Source organism: Arctopsyche grandis, chromosome 8 (genome assembly GCF_051622035.1).
Source record: "Arctopsyche grandis isolate Sample6627 chromosome 8, ASM5162203v2, whole genome shotgun sequence".
NCBI lineage: Eukaryota > Metazoa > Arthropoda > Insecta > Trichoptera > Hydropsychidae > Arctopsyche > Arctopsyche grandis.
In genome coordinates this window covers 33,207,522-33,229,083 of record NC_135362.1, presented here as the reverse complement: position 1 = coordinate 33,229,083, position 21,562 = coordinate 33,207,522, and the positions used below count along the sequence as shown (strand labels likewise).

Below are 21,562 nucleotides of genomic sequence, written 5' to 3'. Positions count from 1 at the left end.
CGTGTATCAATTCCGTTCCGAAACCACTCATTTCGAAACCACCACCCGTTTCACCGAAACCACCCGTTTCGATTACGATTTGCGGTAGACAACGAGGCTGCCGTCTAGGGGCGGCAGGCTCGCAGTGATATCCTTGGAGCGGCCGTCTAGGGGCGGCAGGCCAGAGGCTGGCCGTCTAGGGGCTGCGGGGGCCAGGGGGTGGCAATAGAGGAGAATGAGAAAACAGAAAATGGGGGTTAAACGTGGAAAAATTCATCCACTAAAACATTTTTCCCGGAAGGCGCGAATTGGCGCCTTAATAATAAGTCTAATAATAATAAATAATAATAATTTAATAAGTCTAATAATAATAATTTAATAAATCTAATAATAATAAATAATAATAATATAATAAATCTAATAATAAGTGTAATAATAATAATTTAATGTCTATTCAAGGCGGTTGGTGGAGTAGTTCCATCCATCGAACATACAATGAAGAATGCAAATGAGAAGATGCAGCAGCAAGAAGACAATTAGGTGATAAAAATATACGAAGGCGTAGAGAAGCCGCTCTCATCCTGAGAATGGCTTCAAAGTGAGGCACATGCCCTTCCACAAACATTTGCGACGCGCTGCAGCTCCTAGGTAGCCCGAAAAGAGCACGGTAGCAGTTGTTGTATTATACCTTTATCTTTCTCATCGTCTCCCGCTTGTATCTGGTCCATAATTCACCAGTATAGAGGCTAGTACAAAAGGACATAAATAATTGTCTCTTAAACTCTACACTGGAGTGGAAAAACCGTCTAGCCAGCATATTTGCCCTTACACAAATAGCTCTTCTTTGTCTTTCGATGTCACGGTCATCATAGAGATTCTCCGTCAGCAGGTGTCCCAGATACTTGACTTCCCTAACGGTTTCAAGATTACGCCCATCTAAAATAATGTTGGGGACGAAATGAGGACCTCGACCGTATCGGAAAATCAATACTATGGATTTACTCGTATTATACGATCGACCTGGAGTAACAAATATCTAAGTCTGACCAGCAGCACTACAGATATACCCAGAAAAATTATTTTAAATCGAGTTCAGCTCATGGGATCGAACCCGGCTCCTCTCGGTGTTAGGCAGAAGCTTAACGACCGAGCTATGCTGCTGGCTAATATGTACCCCATTGTGCCCTAGTGGTGATCCCGTTGTACCCCGGCCCTGGGGCACAACGGGTAAAACGTACTTTCTGCCATCCTTGTTTTTTTTTTTATAATCATGCTTTTACTTAATATTATAGATGAATAAATAAAGAAGAGATATGAATATTAAATTTGTTACATTTTTTATTACTACCCCCCATTTTTTCCATTTTCCCTTAGGGTGTCCGTTATGCCCCGGGTTCCCTTATATGATTGTTGATAGGGCTTCCAAGCTGCTTAAACCGAAACCGAAAAACCGGCTTTTTTCAAAAAACCGAAAGCCGGCTTTTTGGCTCAAATCAACGGCTTTTTAAGGTTTTCTTAAATTAATGTTTTTTTCCTCAAATTTCTACGAAAGATCAAAAATGTGTATATTTAAACTCTCATTGGTAATAGGCGTATATTTCAACAACAAAAAAAAGGTACAGCACTTAGCGGTTTATGTGAGATTTAGTAATGGACGAAGACCAGGTCATAAATCAATAAAATATTATTGAATGTACATAGTTTCAATAAACTACACAATTTCAGGTATAAAAGTTTATAAAACATTACCTTGTACTTGACAACAAAAAGTCGGCGAAAAAAAAGGAATTTCCGGAATATAATTTTTCTTCAGAGGAATTGGAAGCAAATTAAATTTCGAGGCCACATACTTACTTTTTATTATGGTTTTAAAATGTTTGTGATATGCCGTTTCTAATGAATTCGTTTACGAAATTTGAAACAGTTTGACAAGCTTTTGAATTTTTAAGCTAAAACAGATGCGTAAAAATATCTTTGAAAGATGGAAGTTTTCTGATGGTCCGTACGCACCAAACCAACGACGATTTTGGGCCAACTTTTAAAACCAGTAGCGTACAAAATATTGAAATAAAAATTAAATAAAAATTGAAATAAAATATCAAAATAAAGCTAACGAGCGAGATTGAGCTAAAATTAGATCATCGTTGATGTTTTGAATTACAACAATGTTTTGAATTACGACGATACGCATTACAACCAGAGAAATAAAATAATTACGAGTGAAAAAATCCTTGTTATTGTTTCTTATAAATCGTCACGACACACTACTGTGTTTCCCCCTTCGGAAATATTTAACCAACGACGATTTTGGGCCAACTTTTAAAACCAGTAGCGTACAAAATATCGAAATAAAAAAATTGAAATTAAATATCAAAATTAAGCTAACGAGCGAGATTGAGCTAAAATTAGATAATCGTTGATGTTTTGAATTACAACAATGTTTTGAATTACGACGATACGCATTACAACCAGAGAAATATTACACCCTTTTTTTTCAATATACTTATACATATATGTATTATAGTTTAATATTAATTAAAATACGATTTTATAAAAATTTGTCATGCCTACTATTGTATGTATAAAAGTTTCAATCCAATATATGTATCGGCTTATGAGATATAAAAAAAAGTGTAGACCCTCATACATATGAGAGAGGGTAATGATAATTCATCTGCAGAATTACTATTAATTCAGAGTGTATCAATAATCAATAATGTAAAATAAAATGGATTATTTATAAGATATATAAATACATACATATAATGTTAAGTAATCTATAAAGCGCGACGACGTATTAAGGTTAGAGTTTCCAATCCGAATATTCGATATTCGAATATATTCGGCCTATTTTGAGCTTTTCTTTATTCGAATATTTGAGCAATTATTCGAATAATATTCGTGAAATTTTTTAATGAAATCTTAATAAAATATTTTACAAATTTAGAATTTTTTTAACATAATACAATTTTATTTTTAACTCGAAATGTGTAACGCAACAGTGTATTGTGTGAAAGACGTATTAAGGTCTGTTCATACTTAACAGCACTGCACGGCTTCAGCACTGCACGACACCATTTCAAATATGTCATTTTATTACATTTCTATTCATATCTACCTACACGTCGCGGTCACGTCATGTTAACAGCAATTTGGCCGAATGCAAGGCAAAATCGTCTTACTTATACATTAGAGGCGCAATATTGCTTACGTCGTATTGTCGAGTACTTGCAATATGAATGCATACACGTGCATTCGTAGCTACGCGTCAGAATACAAGTCAGTAAAAATATTTCGACGTTTATCGAACGAAAAATTATGTATAATCGCGCTGTTGTTGAAAGAAGAAGCTCAAGAAGGCAATCAAAAAGCACGGAGGCGTTTTGATGTGCATCCCATGTTAAAAAATAGAAAAACCGAAGGAGAGTTTTGGACACTGTATAAGGAGCTTGTGTATGATGGACAAAATTTTTTTAAATATTTCCGTAAAAAATTAAAAATTTTTTTAATATTTTTTAAATATTTGCGCCAAAACCATGTCGAAAGATTGAACAGCTGTCAACTATCACTATCGATAATTGGTTCAAAACAGCAAAGCGGCAGACTCAAGGCACGTAATTCGCGTGTATATTTCCACGATGGCCAAAAAAACGGATATGATACGTTGACGGATGTTGCTTTAAGGTATGAACAGGAAATGTCGGGTAATGCTGTAAGCCTGCCGTGGCATAAACGTGACGGTTGGTATGAATATACCCATACAAAATGTACCAAAGAATACTTTTCGTACGGCCGGATAACTGCTGAAGTCGGTACGTGCTGACTAGGTATTAACAGACCTTAAGTCGTCGACGCGGAGTCATTTTATCGCCTCAGTACAATGGATTCGTGGAACTTGACATTGGAATTTTTAGAAATTGAACTTATGTATTTTACGAAAGAGAATATTTCGTTTCATTTAGGTATGTTGTTTTAAACTTCAGTTGTGTTTAGGAGTTGCACGGAGTGACACGTTATCGATCCGGGTATTTTTTCTCAAATTAAATAAATTGATTGAACGCGCGTGCACGTTATAAAAGTACGTTTTTCAAATTCCAAGATAATTCCAAAAGATAATTCCGAAGCTTTAGATATCCTTCTAAAAAAATTTTTAACAATTAAACCAACATCAACTACTACTGAAAGAGTGTTCTCCACAGCAGGAATAATAAAAACAAAATTAAGGGTGAGATTAAATTTTGAAACATTTAACGCATTATTATTTTTAAAATATGTACATATTTTTAAAATTAAAATAAAGTTTATGTATGACGATAAATTTACTTTTTATTTTTAATGTATGTGGACCCCACTCATTTTAATTATTTATGTGCCGGAGGTATCGGGGACAGTGGGGGCAAAGCCCCCAGGGCGTCGGCGCTAGGGGCGAAGCCCCCAGGGCGTCTTAGGCGCTGGTGACGTCAGTGATGCACAAAACGTATCACTTCGTAATTCGTAATTTCTAAAGGTCTGTTCATACTTAACAGCACTGCACGACTCCGTTTCAAATATGTCATTTTATTAAATTTCTATTTATATCTACCTACCCGTCGCGTTCACGTCACGTTTACAGCAATTTTGTTTAGAAGACAAACACACACATTCATTAATCATTTCGAACGGGTGAACGGGTTGGATCGGTGAGCGTGTAGTGCGCGCACTCAACTTTTTCTATTAATACGTGCGCGCGCGCCTATAAATTACCTTACATTATATTTATATATAACATATCATTTTATTTTAATTCGTATATCAATTCCTTTCTGAAACCACCCGTTGAAATCAACGGGCACAACACAAGTATTGCATAATTACAGTTCGATAGAAGTAGCTAGTATATTTTCTATAACGATATTTGAAGAAACGCTATTAATTTGAGTTAAAGAAATTCATAATATTTAATCTCTAATGGCAAAAATAAGTAGTCTAAAGGACTGAACGCACTATGCGTCAGTCGACTGCTACGACACGGCAAAGTTAATATAAAAGGCAACTCTGTCGCGTGATGTCTTATGGTCCGTACGCACCAAACCAACGACGATTTTGGGCCAACTTTTAAAACCAGTAGCGTACAAAATATCGAAATAAAAATTAAATTAAAAAATTGAAATTAAATATCAAAATTAAGCTAACGAGCGAGATTGAGCTAAAATTAGATCATCGTTGATGTTTTGAATTACAACAATGTTTTGAATTACGATGATACGCATTACAACCAGAGAAATATTATAATTTCTCTGATTACGAGCGAAAAAAACCTTGTTATTGTTTCTTTTAAGTCGTCACGATATACTACTGTGTTTCCCCCTTCGGAAATATTTAACCAACGACGATTTTGGGCCAACTTTTAAAACCAGTAGCGTACAAAATATCGAAATAAAAATGAAATTAAAAAATTGAAATGAAATATCAAAATTAAGCTAACGAGCGAGATTGAGCTAAAATTAGATCATCGTTGATTTTTTGAATTAAAACAATGTTTTGAATTACGACGATACGCATTACAACCAGAGAAATATTATAATTACGAGCGAAAAAAACCTTGTTTTTGTTTCTTATAAGGCGTCACGATATACTACTGTGTTTCGCTGTCGATGAAATATTTAACAAAAAAAATTTCGGTGATTTGTCAAAGGGTTTTTTTTTCTTTCGTCGAAATAAAATTAATAATCACACATTATCCGACAAATTTTACCTCTGAGATGGATTTCATTATTTGATTTATTTCGACGAGAGAAACAATTGAAGACATTATCCGATAAAATTTACCTCTGAAATGATTTAATTAACTGATTTATTACGACGAGAGAAACAATTGAAGACTAAAAAAATTTCGTTTGATAAACCGACAACGTGCCGGGTTGGGACCATCGCTCGGTCACCCATACTAACACATGATATATTCTCAGTAACTGCGCATTACGGAAAAGTAAAAATAATAATTCTTTGATTTTTTTTTCGATCTTAGTGCGTATCTTCGTAAGTCAAAACATCTTCGACAAACAAAAGTCGAGGATTACATGTATGTGATTGTTGATGATCTAATTTTAGGTCAATCTCGAAAATTTATTTAAATTGGGCATGTTCTGTTTTAACTTTCAATATTTTATTTTAAATTTAATATATTGATTATAATTTTATTTTGATATTTTATTTTAAATTTAATATATTGATTATAATTTTATTTTGATATTTGAATTTAATTTTAATATAATAATAATATTTTAATTTTGATATTTAATTTTTATTTCGATATTTTGTACGCTACTGGTTTTATCCTGCTGGTTAAAACGTTGGACCAAAATCGTCGTTGGTTTGGTCCGTACGCAGCATTATACAATTTCATACAAACAATATTTGGTCGCGTACTAACGTGTCGTGTCGTATCGTCGACTGACGCATAGTGCGTTCAGACCTTAAAAATGTTAAAAAATAGACATTGCTCGATGGTTGGCTACTACTGTTGATGAAACACGTCAATCTAAAGACGAAAAATTTTTAGGGGTAACATTACCAATATGATCTCATACATATATTTCTTTGTTTTTACAAACCTTTTTTTTCATGTATCAGGTCAGTCCGTAAGTTCGTGCGCATTAATAACACGTGATTCGCGATGACTCATTACTAAATCAAAAAGATTTCGAACCTGTCGAAACTTGTCATCGCTTGACTAATGTATTAGTCAGTCTGTCACCAATTTTCGTAAACATCGGATGCATATCAGTACCCATAAGTATGTAAAAAATGAATATCGATAATCAATACAAACGTGCTGTTTTATACTTTTTATTTTCGTGTGGCGAATCTGCCAGATCTGCAGCGATAACAATTAATAGTGTGCATGGTGAACATACTATCAGTGTAAGGACTGCCCAGAAATGGTTTAAAAATTTTAAAGTTGGAAAAAGCAGCATTCATGATGAACCCCGTTCAGGACGTCCTGTTAATTTTGATAACGACGTTCTCAAAAATCTTGTGGAGTCAGAGCCGCAATTAACAGTGGATCAGATCGCAGAAAGGATAGATTCATCTCATGGAACAGTCCTTCGTCATTTAAAGGAGATTGGGAAAGTATCTAAGCTTGGAAAGTGGGTACCTAGGGTTGTCAGGGGTCCCGATTAATCGGGATTGTCATCAGTTTTAAATTCCTACAGAAGTTTTTAACTCAGAATTAACATAAACTATACACAAAAAGTCGATGTCTAGACCAGAAATGAACTATTTGTCTCTGGCTTATACTTTCTGGAGAACTACGTGTAGAAGGGAGACAAAAAATGTGTATCAGGCATCAACCAATTTATCTTGCATCGATAATTTTCTCACACAATGATTCATCACACGCAGACGCAGAATAGACACCGTCAGAATAGAAAGACTAAAAGATTTCTGTGATTTTGATAATATTGAATATAAAAATCTACTCTCACAATCAAAAACTAGGTGGCTATCACCTGCAATAGAACGCACTCTAAAGCTATTTGAAGCTTTTTTTTTAGCTGAAGAAAAAGCACCAAAAAGGTACCGCATGAGCTACCTGAAGCCAATTGCCAGCAGCGAATAAACATCTGCACTTCCCTTTTATCACGCTTCGAAAGAGAGCCATTTTTAAACCGTTTGGTAACAATTGACTAAAAATATCCTTTGTATTTGGTGGGATACGTACGGTGTAATTTATTTTGAACTGTTAGAACCAAATCGAACCATTAATGCAGATTTTTACAGTGAACAAAGTCGTTTAAACTTGAATCGATTAAAAAATGCCCGCAATTGGTGAATATGAAGAAAGTGTTGTTTTATCATGATAACGCTAGACCGCATACGACCCGAATGCTGCAAAAAAATAGTTAATTTAATTGGGAGCTTTTGTCGCATCCTGCTTATTCCCTGGATATTGCCCCAAGTGATTTTCACTTATTTTGTGCCTTACAAAATTTTACTAGGGAAAAAATTTAATTCAAAACAGGATACACAAAAATGAGCTTTCAAGCTTCTTTGCATCAAAACCAGTCTTTCTACACCAATGGAATTAAAAAACTACCTGTAAAGATGGCGAGAAATTGTAGATAATGGAGGAAAATATATCATTGATTAAAATGTTAAATTGTTTTATTTACACTATTTAAAAATTTCCTGAAAATGCGATCGTACTTATGGACTAACCTGATATTTACCATTGATTATATTTCATTAGTTATTGAATATTTTGATTGCAATATAAGAAATTAAGCACAAGGTACCTGTTTAAAAAATAAATCTTGGATGATAAACAAAATGGATCAATCTTAATGCTGAATTTTTAAAGTCAAAATAAATAATTCTGTGTAGTTCAGAAAAATATTAAGTTATTCTTTTTTGATTTATGTGAAGGGTAAAATTCTCGTCATAATTGAATATTTCTCAATTAAAAAAAAATGCCATTACTTGTAGTATATATGCGTATTTGTAATTTTAAAGAATTAGACACATTAACACCAAAGGTACCCTCGATACCGCACCCAAAAATAAACAAATAAAAATAAAACCAGAAACTTGGTTTTTAGAAAATAAATCAAGATTTTCCAAAACCAATTTGACTCGAAAATTTTTAAACTGAAACTGATTCGCAATTGTTACAAGTCAGGAAAGATAAAGTGTGTTTGAAAAGCACAATCAAGCAAATGTGATTAGATATAATTATTAAAACAAAGAAAATTGAGTTTCATTTTATTACATATAAATACATATCGTGAAAATCGGCTTCAATATCGTCATCCAGTAAAAGCCCATTTTCATGTTGGTGAACAGGAATAAGTTTTAACCAGTTTGAAAATTCTTCATATATATCTAAGGATACAAATGTTTCTTCCACAGAAGGGATGGTGACTACCAAGCAATTTTTTTTCAAATTATTTTTCAAAAATCGCCAAATAACAATCTGCTGATTGGATTCTAAGAAGAATTCAAAAACGTTATTTAGTATAACTATGTCAAAAGTATCAATAATGTCCCCTTGATTCAAGACGTCATCATGAATCACATATATTCGATCATCCATTTTGTTAAATTTGATAATTTCTTGTTGAACATTACATAGTTCTTTATTCATTTCTATTCCGTAGATAGTTTTAGCATTTGAATAAAAATATGCCTGAAATTTTAAGATATCGTTTAGACATTAATTACATATATGTATAAGAATTATAATAATAAAAATTATATAATCATACTCCATAAAGAACTGCGCCAATTCTAGAACCAACATCCAATATTTTTAAATTACTACAATCTAATGGCAGCATTACATTAAATAAGTATTGAAGTTTTGATCTTGATAATGAATGTGATATAATTTCTGTGTCCTGTAAATATGTATAAAAGTATCTATTGAAAAACAGCGAAATAAATAAAAAAAACATAATACACATGTATGTATGTATCGGTGGCCGTCACTGATCGAAAGTCGAAAAACCAAGATTTTTAATTACAATATGTGAAATAGTCCGTTTACCATGCATACATATGAAGAGCGGGTTGTATTACCATTCATATATGGTACCGTTTACCATGCATACATTCTTTTCGATCTTTCGGCTTTCGACTTTCGATGCAGTGACCCAGACCCCAAACGATGCTAATAACCAGAACCCGGTCCTCGAAAGGACCCAAGCCATATTTTATATTTAAATTATAGTGAATTTTTATGCGAAAAGCTTATAATTAAAAAGTCCGGAAAAAAACAGCTTACGGTTATTGAAAACATAAATAAAATTGTCTTGTGTATATGTAATGAAAAAAAAACAGAATGGTTTTTTAGTTACACAAAGGCCCAGATTTGCTTGATTCAAGATTCTTGTTGGTTCTACTTATACATACATACCTTAATGTTATTTGATTCACAGTCTTCACAGTATTTAATCTTTTCAAAGAAATGCTTTTCAAGATCATCATCATCATAAAGGAATTCATCGACATGGAGCGTATGTTTCATATCGCAATCAGAATTCGGTCCAGATGTAGGACCGCAAATATTCTCACTCGGCAATATAGCATCCGAAGGCATCGTCTTTAAAAGTTGTTTTACAATAGAATCCAGTTTTTTTTCAATTTCATTTTTCTTCTGCGCTTTCTCCAAATCTATATGATTTTTTTTAAATAAATGTATTATGTATAGTATAATAGTAAAAAATAGTCGATAATTTTTTTTTTGTTCTCTTGTAATGGAGAGGTCTATGTCATTTTATGGCGGCACCTCTGCCGCCGATCTCTGATAATAAGTATTAGTTTTACCTGAAATATATTCTCGAGAGGCTATCCATTTTTCAAATGATGATATTTCTTTATCGTTACATCCCCCTTCATAATTTTTGAGCAAATCGATAACTTTCTCTTTAATACGATTGATTTTAAACTCGGATTTCAATTTGTCAGTCATGGTCCGACAATAAAGAAAAACTTGTGTATAGCAAAAAATTCCAATCACCACTCCAACGAACCACGAGGTTTTGACGTTTCGATATTATATATTTGGTCGAAATTAGTATTTTTGCCAGCCAAGATTTGTTTTGAAATACCAATTTTAAACCTAAGTAAAAAACTGTGCAAAAAAAGCTGTAATTGGATTATTAGTCACATTGCGGTGGTCAAAAATTATAAAAAAAACCGATTCTCAATCAAAAAATAGTCATACTGACAATTGAGATTTGTTACTAACCATTTATGAAATATAATATTGATTATTTTTTTGATTAATACTGACAACATTTTAAAAATATACTTACATATTTATGTTAAATTTTCTACTGAAATTTTAGTATTTTTTATAATCAGATTTTATATATGTCACAGTGAAATCATATTAAGTGAAAATATTGTAGGAATCTCGTCGTCGTCATCGTCATCGAAACCTTCGAGAATATACCGCAACAACAAAATACATCGAGCGGAACAGCATCAAGCATTCCAGAAAATTGGACGCCTCGACGAAAACAAAATTCCTCTCGTACGCGTCAATAACCACTTCCATCAAGCATTCCAGAAAATTCGACGCCTCGACGAAAACAAAATTCCTTTCGTACGCATCAATAAACTAAATGCTCGTACGACCACTTCCATCAAGCATTCCAGAAAATTCGACGCCTCGACGAAAACAAAATTCCTCTCGTACGCGTCAATAACCACTTCCATCAAGCATTCCAGAAAATTCGACGCCTCGACGAAAACAAAATTCCTTTCGTACGCGTCAATAACCACTTCCACCAAGCATTCCAGAAACCATATAAAAGGAGGTACAACCCAAACAACGCGAGTCGACCCACAGCAGCAAGAGTCGACCCACAGCAGCAAGAGTCGACCCACAACAGCAAGCGTCGACACACAGCACCAGACCAGTCGACCCACAGCAGCAAGAGTCGACCCACAGCAGCAAGAGTCGACCCACAGCAGCAAGCGTCGACACACAGCAGCAGACCAGTCAACATACAGCTCCTGACCAGCCACCACTACACTACGCGGACTTGGAAGATCAACCAGCCGGACGAGCCAGCAACACACTGCCGTATCCAGAGACCTTCCGTACATAGCTGAATGCTGAGCCAGCGACACTCTACCATATCCAGAGACCGCTGAACGACATACTTTTGCCCACAAATACCATACCTTTGTACAACCATAGGCAAACAATAAAACTTTATAAAACTAGCACAACAGTGTTTCGTTAGGCCGGGATACGGTCAACACACATGTAACCCGCCTACATTGGTACTAATCCGACGTGATCTACGCAACCTTCTGATCATCCAACAGCGCTGTCAACACATCGCTACCCCGCCTACATTGGTGACCCCATCTTTGAACCACACAACAGTGTTTCGTTAGGCCGGGATACGGTCAACACATCGTACCCCGCCTACATTGGTGACCCCGACGTGATCTACGCAACCTTCTGATCATCCAACAGCGCTGTCAACACATCGCTACCCCGCCTACATTGGTGACCCCATCTTTGAACCACACAACAGTGTTTCGTTAGGCCGGGATACGGTCAACACATCGTACCCCGCCTACAATATATTTTCACTGACGTTTCAGTGAAATCATAACCAGTTGCATTTTCAGGATTGGTTTTATTCATTTAAGATTAGATTGTTATGGTTGGTATTTTTTAAGGGTTAGGATAGGTTAGGTTAAGTAAGGGTTGGCTCTATTAATTTAAGATTGGGTTGTTAGGGTTAAATTTATAGAGTTAAACGCATTGATGTATAATACAGTAGATGGGCTCAGACGTGTTATTTTGGTCGGAGATCTTGTCTTCACTAACTGAGGGGTGCGGGGGGTTTAACTACCGGGGAATTTGGGTTTTTTTGCCTACGACGCAGCGGTACCTACCTACCTACTTAGAGAAACTGTGCATGCGCCAAAAGGGAGACAAGTATAACACGTGAGGGCGGATCTAGTGTATTCTAGATTTATGGTTAAACGTTTTAAATTAATTGTTTGATACATTTTCACTGCTTGAATTGGTGAAAATATATTTTCAATAGTGAAAATATATTTTCATTTGAAATATGCTTTCACTTCACATACATATAATACTGATAATTTTGGAATAAAAAAAAATACTGATCGTTAAAAAATATGTAAATACTGATCAAAATATATTCATCTGAAAATAAAGTAACGTGTTCTTATATAATGAAGAAAATTGAATGAACGAACCTAGAACTTTTCAGTAAATACTTGCTGTTTTTTTTAAACCTGCAATCTCTTTCTGTAATCGTTGTATCAGAAATATTGTTCATAAGTTGAAATATCGATTTAAATTTCTGATTGTTGGTAGAAGTGGGAGAGTAGGATGACATTTGAGTGCCGAGCAAAAGTCAAGTTCTGGGTTAGATTTGTGGCAGCTTCTCGTTTTCGCTTGAAAAATGGCAGAAACCACTAGGAAAATTTCTATAGAAGAGGTCCAGCGCCATAAAACACCTGAAAGCCTCTGGATGATTATCTTTAATTCTGTCTATGACGTTACTGCTTTTCTTGAAGAGGTATAGTTTCATCGAAACGTATTTGCACTGTTGATTTTTTTTTGTGGAGCATGAGAAAACCGAGAAAAATGATCCTTATGTACATGTACTTTGAGATTTTATTTGTTCAACCCGTTCGACTAGTGTTACGATGTGTTACATTTTACATACTTTAAATTCGCATAGCAAAAAAACCATAGCCTGAGGCTTGTGATGATTGTATGTATGTACTGGTGTGAATTTTGTTTCGAACTGGTTCTGACCGCAATACTTTCACTTTGTTGACTGTTAATCAAATGTGCACTATTGATATTTTAGCATCCAGGCGGAGGAGACGTCTTAATTGAAAATGGTGGTATAGATGCAACTGTAGCGTTTGAAGATGTCGGTCATAGCAGCGATGCTAGGTACTTATCAATACTTAAATCCATAATTAATATATTAATAATTAGTTGTTGTTTTATATGTATTTATTTTTAATTTTCAGAGAATTGATGAAAAAGTATAAAATTGGTGATCTGATTATAGATCCTGCAAAGTGTAATAGCAATTTTAACGTTAAAGAGTAAGGCATTCTTCTAGTTCATTTTGTGTACTAATTTCATATTTTCTTTATTCTAAAATTTTTAATATTTACTTTTTACCTTTTAGATATATTCCTCATATAATATTGGCCTTTGGAGTGGGTATAACAATCGGTTATGCAGTCAAGCGTTTCTGCTTTCAAAAGTAATCAGACCAAACGGGAGACAGGGTAGATCGGATGTTAGAAAATTTATTACTATGTAGTAGACAATATGATGAGACTCGACTGTTGAGTATGTATTTTATGATCCTGTTGGATATTTATTTTGCTATGGATATTTCTATGCATTTGTTGTTTTTATGTATAAAATGAGCAAAGTAGCAAACTGCAATAGTGATCAAAAATATAACAAATTAATGTGTGTGAATATAAGATGATGGATAAAAATTGTTTGCTTGCTTATAAAAATTGTGTTGAATATTTAACTGTTTATTGTTTGTACTTTATTGTTATTAAAGGAATATTCATTGGAAGCAACGAAGATTAATTATAACATTTGGTGTATAATATACATACATATATTGGATATTTTAAAATGAAAAAGACTCGTTTTATTTCAAATCGATTCCTAATTAATAAATAATTTTACAAAGTTGACTAGTAGACAGAGCAAAACGAAAGTCATTGTTAAATTATTTGATTGTAGAGTTGCACTGCTGGGTCTGAACTCTATGTAGTCACCAATTCCGGCTGCATAGCTCACAGCATGCATTACATAATGCTGCTCATGCACATTATGAAAAAGATGTCCAAAAGGCCCTGGAATTAATCAGACCCATTTCACAATAGTATAATGCAATAATATATCACTCACACACACTATTTAAATTTACCTTTCGCATATACTATTACATCACCGCCACCATGCGTATTCTCATCTGTGAGTATTGCTGCTTGTGATACATAATCAAAATCTGTGATGTCGTCTTGGCTAGGATCTCGTCTATCAACGGTCATACCTTCGCTGCTATTCACAACTGTATATTGAAAAGTGCCCGGACCACCAGTGGCATAGGTTAAAGTTGTGTAGTTTCTACCATCTGCTTTTGAGGGTGTAGACAAGCCTATTGTGTATACAAGACTCATTTTTACTTCGTATTCAAATTGCACACTTGTACAAGATTTCAAATACTTGGCGAAATCTGAATGTTCTTACCAAAAATATTAGCTCCTCGTTCTGCATAACCGTTTATTGATAATGTATGTGTATGATCGCTCGTAACTACTATAAGTGTATCGGATGAGTCTGTAAGTTCTAATGCTTTTTTTACCGCCTCGTCCATTGTGGCTGCTTCATTGATAGCTCTTTTTGCTGTGCCACGATGATGAGCCATATCGATATTTCCACCTTCTACCTAATAAACGAATTATTTATTTTGGCTGTTGTGGCATCGATCAATGATATCATGTCAAAAAAATATATATTTACCATTAAAAAGTATCCATTCGGATTGCGTTCTAATATTTTTATGGCAACCTCAGTCATTTTTGTTATAGACGGCATTCCCGTATCATTTTTATTCCGTTCATGTTCCATCTTCATATGGCCGTTTGCAAATAGTCCTATTTTGGATTAATTGTGACAATTATTCAATGAACATTAACTGCCTTATAATTTATATTTATGCATCATTTGTTTTATTATTATGTACATATGTATTACCTAAGAAATAATCAGTTTCGTTTGTGGGTGTGGTTTCTAAATCTATATTATTCATTGCGACTGCATGACTTACAGATTTCAGTTTCTTGTCTTCGATCCATGTTTCAATTAAATTTCTCCCATCTTTTCTAGAACAAGTCCACGAATCGAGGGGATCATCAGCAGTGATTATTGCGCTTGCAGTCAAACATTGTCTACCTCCTCCCATAATAACCTATAGTAAAACTATTTATGTATTCTACAATATTCTTCAAATAGAAACTTTGAGTTGATGGTTGACTTAGTAATTGGACTTAAAAATTTACATTAATATTTTTGCCTGGTTCATCTTCGATTAGTTGCCGAGCGATATCCTTACAATTTTCTGTACCTGGAGGCATTTTCCCATCACATTCCCATTTCCTGCTAGCCGTGTGAGCATATAGAGCACTCGGTGTGGCATGTGTTACTCTCATTGTTGTTACAAAACCTATACGAATATTAAGTATTGTATGCATTGTGTCACACGAAGTTTTGTATTGTCAATAGAATTAGGTCGTATCTTCATTGTTAACAAGAAAATAAATTACCAGTACTCATTTTGGCCTCGATAGCTAAATTTATCAAAGATTTCAACTTTGGCTCTTCTTTCAGGGATGCTTCACAATCATTGAGTTTTACATTCCCTGTGACACCTGCAGTTTCATAATTTGTTTTAACACCCGTGAATAAAGCAGTTGCTGTGCTCGCCGAGTCGGGTACTTGCTTATCATTACAATATGTCTGAAAGTATCAAATGCTTATCAAAGGTACTAAAATATTTAAATTAAATTTTCTTTTATACACTCACCTTTAGTAAGCCAACGTGTGGAAATTTCTCGAAAGCTAATTTTCCACCTTCTCCATGTTTGAATATTCTCGTAGCCGTTACCGTGTTTGGTCCCATTCCATCTCCGACAAATAAGATTACGTTTTTTGCTCTATTAGTATTCCATTTTAATTTTAAGGCTTCTTCAAGCTCAACCGTGGCGATATCATTCCAATAGGAAACGTCTGAAAAATTTATTAAACCATACACCTTCGATTTAAATTGAATTTCGACGCTCAAATAATTATTTTCCTACAAAATCCTATTTTTTTGATTTGTAAAAAGCGGCGATTCTTTTACAGTTGTCACATTTATGAAGCCGCGTGTTCACCCAGCGGTCCCTAACTTTTGTAAATTTGATAGATACGATTTTTTAAAAGCAATGGCGATTTTTTATCGATAGACTATTTTATTCTATCTAATCTACCTATGTATGTACATATGTATATATGTACATACATACGTATATAAAAGGCTAAGCCCTCCGATCTGGAAAGTATAATATTTTATTTTTATTTTTTTTATTTAATTTACACCAAGAAGGCCTAACAGGTAAACCCAATGCACCTTCCTGGCCAAAGACAATTATATAAACATATATGTACACCATCCATATATACACAAATTCTTACACGTATACACAAATACACATACATACATTCATAAATATAAAAATACACATATATACATATACATACATATACGTAATATGTATGTATGTACTATATACATACATACATATTACATACATATGCAGGGCTTATTTAAAAAAAAAAAAAAGGTGGCGGAACTCATTTTGAGTTTGGCTTCACTCTTCGAGATCAGCTTAGGACGTTTCAAGAACATCAAATTGTACCGATATTTCCATATTTTATGTCGTCGTTTCTGTTATTGTTTTTGGCTTTTTATTAAGGGAACCGGGAGCAGCATTTGAGAAGTAACAAGATATTTTTTCATTTTTATTAAACTTAAATGCTAAAAAAACTAAAATGCAAAAAAAAATATTCGTTTGAAGCATAAAAAAAATGCCGAGAAAATAGGTCCCGGAACGCCGTTCTACCGAGTTATAAAACAGCCTTGCATATACATAGTATGTACATATACGATATTAATACTTTTTCATACTTCAAATAAAAGCGCGTTTCACATATCGTGGAGCTATGTGAAATATTCGAGTATTATTTTAAATATATGATATAGATTTAAATATATTTTATCTACAAGCACGAATTTTCGTGCACCTGACCACTAGTATTATATGTATAAGTCATTCGGTAGCCGTTTCCTTATATTTATCTCTAGTGCTGATTTATATCAATTGATGGAGACAGATTAAAATATATACAATGTGCGTACACATGTACACATGTTTACAGTTACTGGCTAAAATTAACATTGAGGCGTATTTATAAATTAGAGACATTACATATATTTATATAGGTACTAAGTCAAAGCTTCCGAACAGTTGTCTTAATTGAAGCTGTCACGAACACTTTCGAAGGATAATTATAATTATATACTTGGCCTGTCGATTTAATTTCTTCACACAGCAAGTATCATGTTTTAATATTTAAATATGTACATATATATTTATGTATACTAATTAATTTTTAATTGAATTAGTATTGATTACACTTTATATGAATAAGCGTGTTCATTTTATACATCTTTAATATGTCGTAAATTATATGCATTCAAATTTGCATACTTGAAATATTCGTCTTATCCATACGAATTTTGCGAAATAATTTGGACTGGTTAAAAAATATGTGCATAAGACAAGTGCCGACTTTAAATACCAAACAGGTCAGTCGATCATTGAGAAATTTTCAAGATATATAATTAAAAAAAAAAAAAGTAAATATGTACATATTGTAAATATTTGTTGATGATAATTTGAATGTTTGTCGATGTATTTTGAGACAAGTTTTATTATCAGATTATTTGAAAACCTGATTTTATATACGTACATATTTAGGTATGAGGCGTATGTAGAAAAATGATGAAATATTTGAAATGGATATTGATTTGAATTGAGCATTTGGTATTGAACGACGTGCCGTGTTGTTGAACTGAAATATGTATGAAAGTAGCGTTTTGCGCGGGAAATTCGTTTTTATCGGTTGTTGTTTGAATCTTTGATGATTGGCAAAAGTTACCTGGAGTATCTGCTGCGCAAACAAACAGGTAGGAAATACAGCAGAGCAGACCAACAACGAAACGGCACATGGTGGAGTCAATGACGTGCACTGCCAACTCGCGGACAACACTTTTTACCCCGTCTGTCCAGTGCACTGGGCCACCAGGCCTGTTCAAACACACACTTATTATATTTTATATTGATAATTTTTCAATCAATACTAATATTTATCTATAATAGAATTTATTTGTGTATCTATAATAAAATTTCATTTTCTGAGTTGATTATGGTAATACATTGTGGTAGAAACTAGCATTATCTATTACATACATACGTCCAAAATCAATTGAATTGAAAAAAAAAAAAATATTTATTTTATTTTAGTTAAAGTGGCACACATACAGATTAAAATATAAAAAAAGAAGCAGTACAGTGAGACAAAAAAAAAATCCAGTTCGATTTAGTTAGCGATCTGGGAGATAAAATTGAATTCAAAAACTTAAAAAACACCTATAAGGGGAGTTGTAACAGTGCCGGCCTTACACCCGATAGCGCCCTCAGGCAATGTTTTCTAAACACCCTTAGAAAGAACTTTCACCTTTGGCGCTCTAATCTAAAATTTTGAATGGCTTTTGGGGCTCTAATTTAAAATTTTAAAGCGCCTTTAGCTAACTTATTTGGCGCCCTCGGGCGTCGCCCAACCTAGCCCCCCCCTAAAACCGGCACTGAGGTCTGGTCAACTTAAAAATTTGAAAAAAATTTACCAATTCAGTAACCAATACTAAGTTTCAGTTTGATAGGACTAATGGTGTTTAAAATATCTCACAAAATACACACACATACATTTTTTTCTAGATCATGAAAACGTGATCAGTAATCGATTCCGAGTTCAAATCAGTCAAAATCTCGAGTTAGAATTTTCGCATGATCACAAAACTTTATCTATTGTTACTACGTACATAGATAAAGTAAAAAGAGATAAACATGTGAAAAAAATTACTTTTTTGAGATTTTTGTAGAGATAAATCAATGTGCAGTGCCGGTTTTAGGGGGGGCTGGGTCGGGCGACGCCCGAGGGCGCCAAATAAGTTAGGGCGCCGCTTGATGCGATAAAGGTGCTTTAAAATTTAAAATTAGAGCGCCAAAGGCGCCTCTACTTTCGAAACTAAGTATTTGTACTCGGAAAATTCTATTCATTGGGTGAAGGCGCATTCCCTTTTGTATTATAATTAACGTTTCCCTGTAGCAGCCACAATTTAAATCTTGTGCTATACTACGTTGCGAAATCTTCTGCAACATTGCAAACTTTTTTCGATATTCTCCAAATATCGTTTACATTATTTTCAGTTTCAATATATCGCTTGAAGATTCTAACTGATTACGTGCAATTATGATCCTAAAGAAATCCATTGGGTATAAGGCCGGCACTGATTAACGGTGTTCGAAAAATCCCCAAAATATACCGACACACACATATTTTTTCTAGATCATGAAAACGTGATCAGTGATCGATTCTGAATTCGAATCAGTCAAAATCTCGAGTTCGAATTTTCGCATGATAGATAAAGTAAATATACAAAAATAAATGAAAATATAATATTCCATGTACAATGAGCACCACATGGTAATATAAAGCAAACAAAAAAGAAAAATTACAAAAACATATTAAAATTAATTAACAATGGAGGTGAAGAAGCAAATCAAGCACAGATTTGCTTCTTCACCATAGCCCTAAAAGTACTGGAAGTGTCAGCAAAAAGGTCGGGACAATCATCGCAAAGACGGCATATATGTACGTGCGATTGTACTATTAAATGAAGTGTTGTTATGAAAAATTGGTGTATAGAATAGATTGAGATTAAAAACGAGATATTATGATAATTTATTCAAATTGAATATACCTGCCAGCTGTGAATCTCTTGCGAAATAGTTTTTGTTGCTTGTAAAAAATTGCATGCAAGTTTATAATGCCTCCGCATTTTTTTTTTAAATGACAAATTACAATTGAAAAATGAATTTTAGTGATAGATCGAAGTATTTTCAGGAATAGTGAATTTCCTCTTAGTGAGTTTTTGATAATTTTGATACACAATTGTGGATTTTCGTCGTTTCAGATATAAAAAAATTCGGATGTGACTAGCCCATGACTTTATCTATGTATTTGAGGAATATTAGAATATACATACACATTTACGCATACCGGTTATGAGATAATTTTCGATGCAAATTGAGCGTAAATGTAGGGAAACTTACACAAGTCAAAAGTTCTTCTTCCGGCTGTCGGATATTGTTCGAAATTTTTTTATTAATTTAAATCACTCTCATATTATTATACACATTAAATATCAAGCAGATAAAAATAATTTAAAATAATGAAACGTTGTTTTTAAAAAAAGTATTACTTCCGTCTTATAAACTTTGACCAAAGCCTTACCAACTCGCCTTACAAAGTTAGTACAAAAAAAAAAATACAAATATAAACATTTAGATCAAAATATAAAATTATATTTAGTAAATATTATACGAGAGAAACGATGTGGGACATTGATAATGGAACGGTTTTTAAATTTAAAAAAAATTGTAGAATTTTTATATTATTTTCTACGGATTCCGCATGACATCCGTAGAAACCAAGGCTGCTTCAAAATTTCAAATTTCGCTGTTTTCATTCTACATACAATTGTACATTGTAAGCAAGTATTCAAACAATGTAATCTATATGACTATTTTTACCAGAAATAGATAACCATTAATAACTTACATAGGTATATTAATTAATGACATGATATGTAATCTCTTTTTGTATTGACTTCTCTGGTAGGTATATACATACATACATACATAGATGAGCGAATTTAGCATACTTTTAGCAATTTATGAAAATAGTATGTACAAAATAAATATACATATGTACATGTACATACATACAGGGCCGCTGAGAGGGGAGAGGGGGGAAGCTGGGGTTAAAGTTCCAGGGCTCGGACTACTTGAGGGGCTCCGTGCTGGGACGTTCGACTGATCGATATTGATATTCTATATTATTCTAAATAAAAATACATATATTCCTTTAATGCTAAATGTTCATTATTTTTCGATCCGCGCATTCGTACCTATTATATTAATACTTTCGTATTTGATTATTTCAAAAAATAACATTTACCATATATGTAGGTATTTTTCTAATAGTTCTGATAGATTTTTCACATATTAAAAATAATATTTTTTTTCTGTTTATCATAGGTAAAGGACGGCGCTCGGGTTTTATTTTCCAGGAAAGAAGGTTGATTAATATTATCCCTACAAAGCT

The 21,562-nt window shown here is 33.6% G+C and overlaps 3 protein-coding genes and 1 pseudogene across 4 annotated transcripts in view; 2 read left to right on the top strand and 2 right to left on the bottom strand.

Moving 5' to 3' along the window:
* The first annotated feature begins 6,594 nt into the window (after nt 1-6,594).
* Nucleotides 6,595-14,140, top strand: LOC143916057 (cytochrome b5-like). Its single transcript, XM_077436940.1, has 5 exons — nt 6,595-6,754; nt 12,836-13,040; nt 13,338-13,426; nt 13,507-13,584; nt 13,671-14,140. Exons 2-5 carry the CDS (start codon nt 12,924-12,926, stop codon nt 13,750-13,752), a joined length of 366 nt encoding a protein of 121 aa, XP_077293066.1. The 5' UTR covers nt 6,595-6,754; nt 12,836-12,923; the 3' UTR covers nt 13,753-14,140.
* LOC143915954 (histone-lysine N-methyltransferase SETMAR pseudogene) lies at nt 6,766-7,143 on the top strand (annotated as a pseudogene).
* On the bottom strand, nt 8,113-10,642 carry LOC143916056 (uncharacterized). Its single transcript, XM_077436939.1, has 4 exons — nt 10,288-10,642; nt 9,878-10,134; nt 9,228-9,359; nt 8,113-9,148 (listed from the first exon to the last, which is right to left on the bottom strand). The coding sequence occupies exons 1-4, from the start codon at nt 10,430-10,432 to the stop codon at nt 8,720-8,722; spliced, it is 963 nt and encodes a 320-aa protein (XP_077293065.1). The 5' UTR covers nt 10,433-10,642; the 3' UTR covers nt 8,113-8,719.
* Nucleotides 13,999-21,562, bottom strand: part of LOC143916055 (alkaline phosphatase-like) — a 160,686-nt gene continuing 153,122 nt past the window's right edge. For both annotated transcript variants that reach the window (XM_077436938.1, XM_077436937.1), the window contains exons 2-10: nt 18,275-18,423; nt 16,098-16,300; nt 15,838-16,030; nt 15,574-15,737; nt 15,269-15,482; nt 15,035-15,168; nt 14,762-14,960; nt 14,439-14,669; nt 13,999-14,364 (exon numbers count right to left, since the gene is read on the bottom strand). In XM_077436938.1, the coding sequence (XP_077293064.1) occupies nt 14,174-14,364; nt 14,439-14,669; nt 14,762-14,960; nt 15,035-15,168; nt 15,269-15,482; nt 15,574-15,737; nt 15,838-16,030; nt 16,098-16,300; nt 18,275-18,344 (1,599 nt within the window). In that variant the 5' untranslated portion in view covers nt 18,345-18,423 and the 3' untranslated portion in view covers nt 13,999-14,173. The remainder of the gene's footprint in view (nt 14,365-14,438; nt 14,670-14,761; nt 14,961-15,034; nt 15,169-15,268; nt 15,483-15,573; nt 15,738-15,837; nt 16,031-16,097; nt 16,301-18,274; nt 18,424-21,562) is intronic.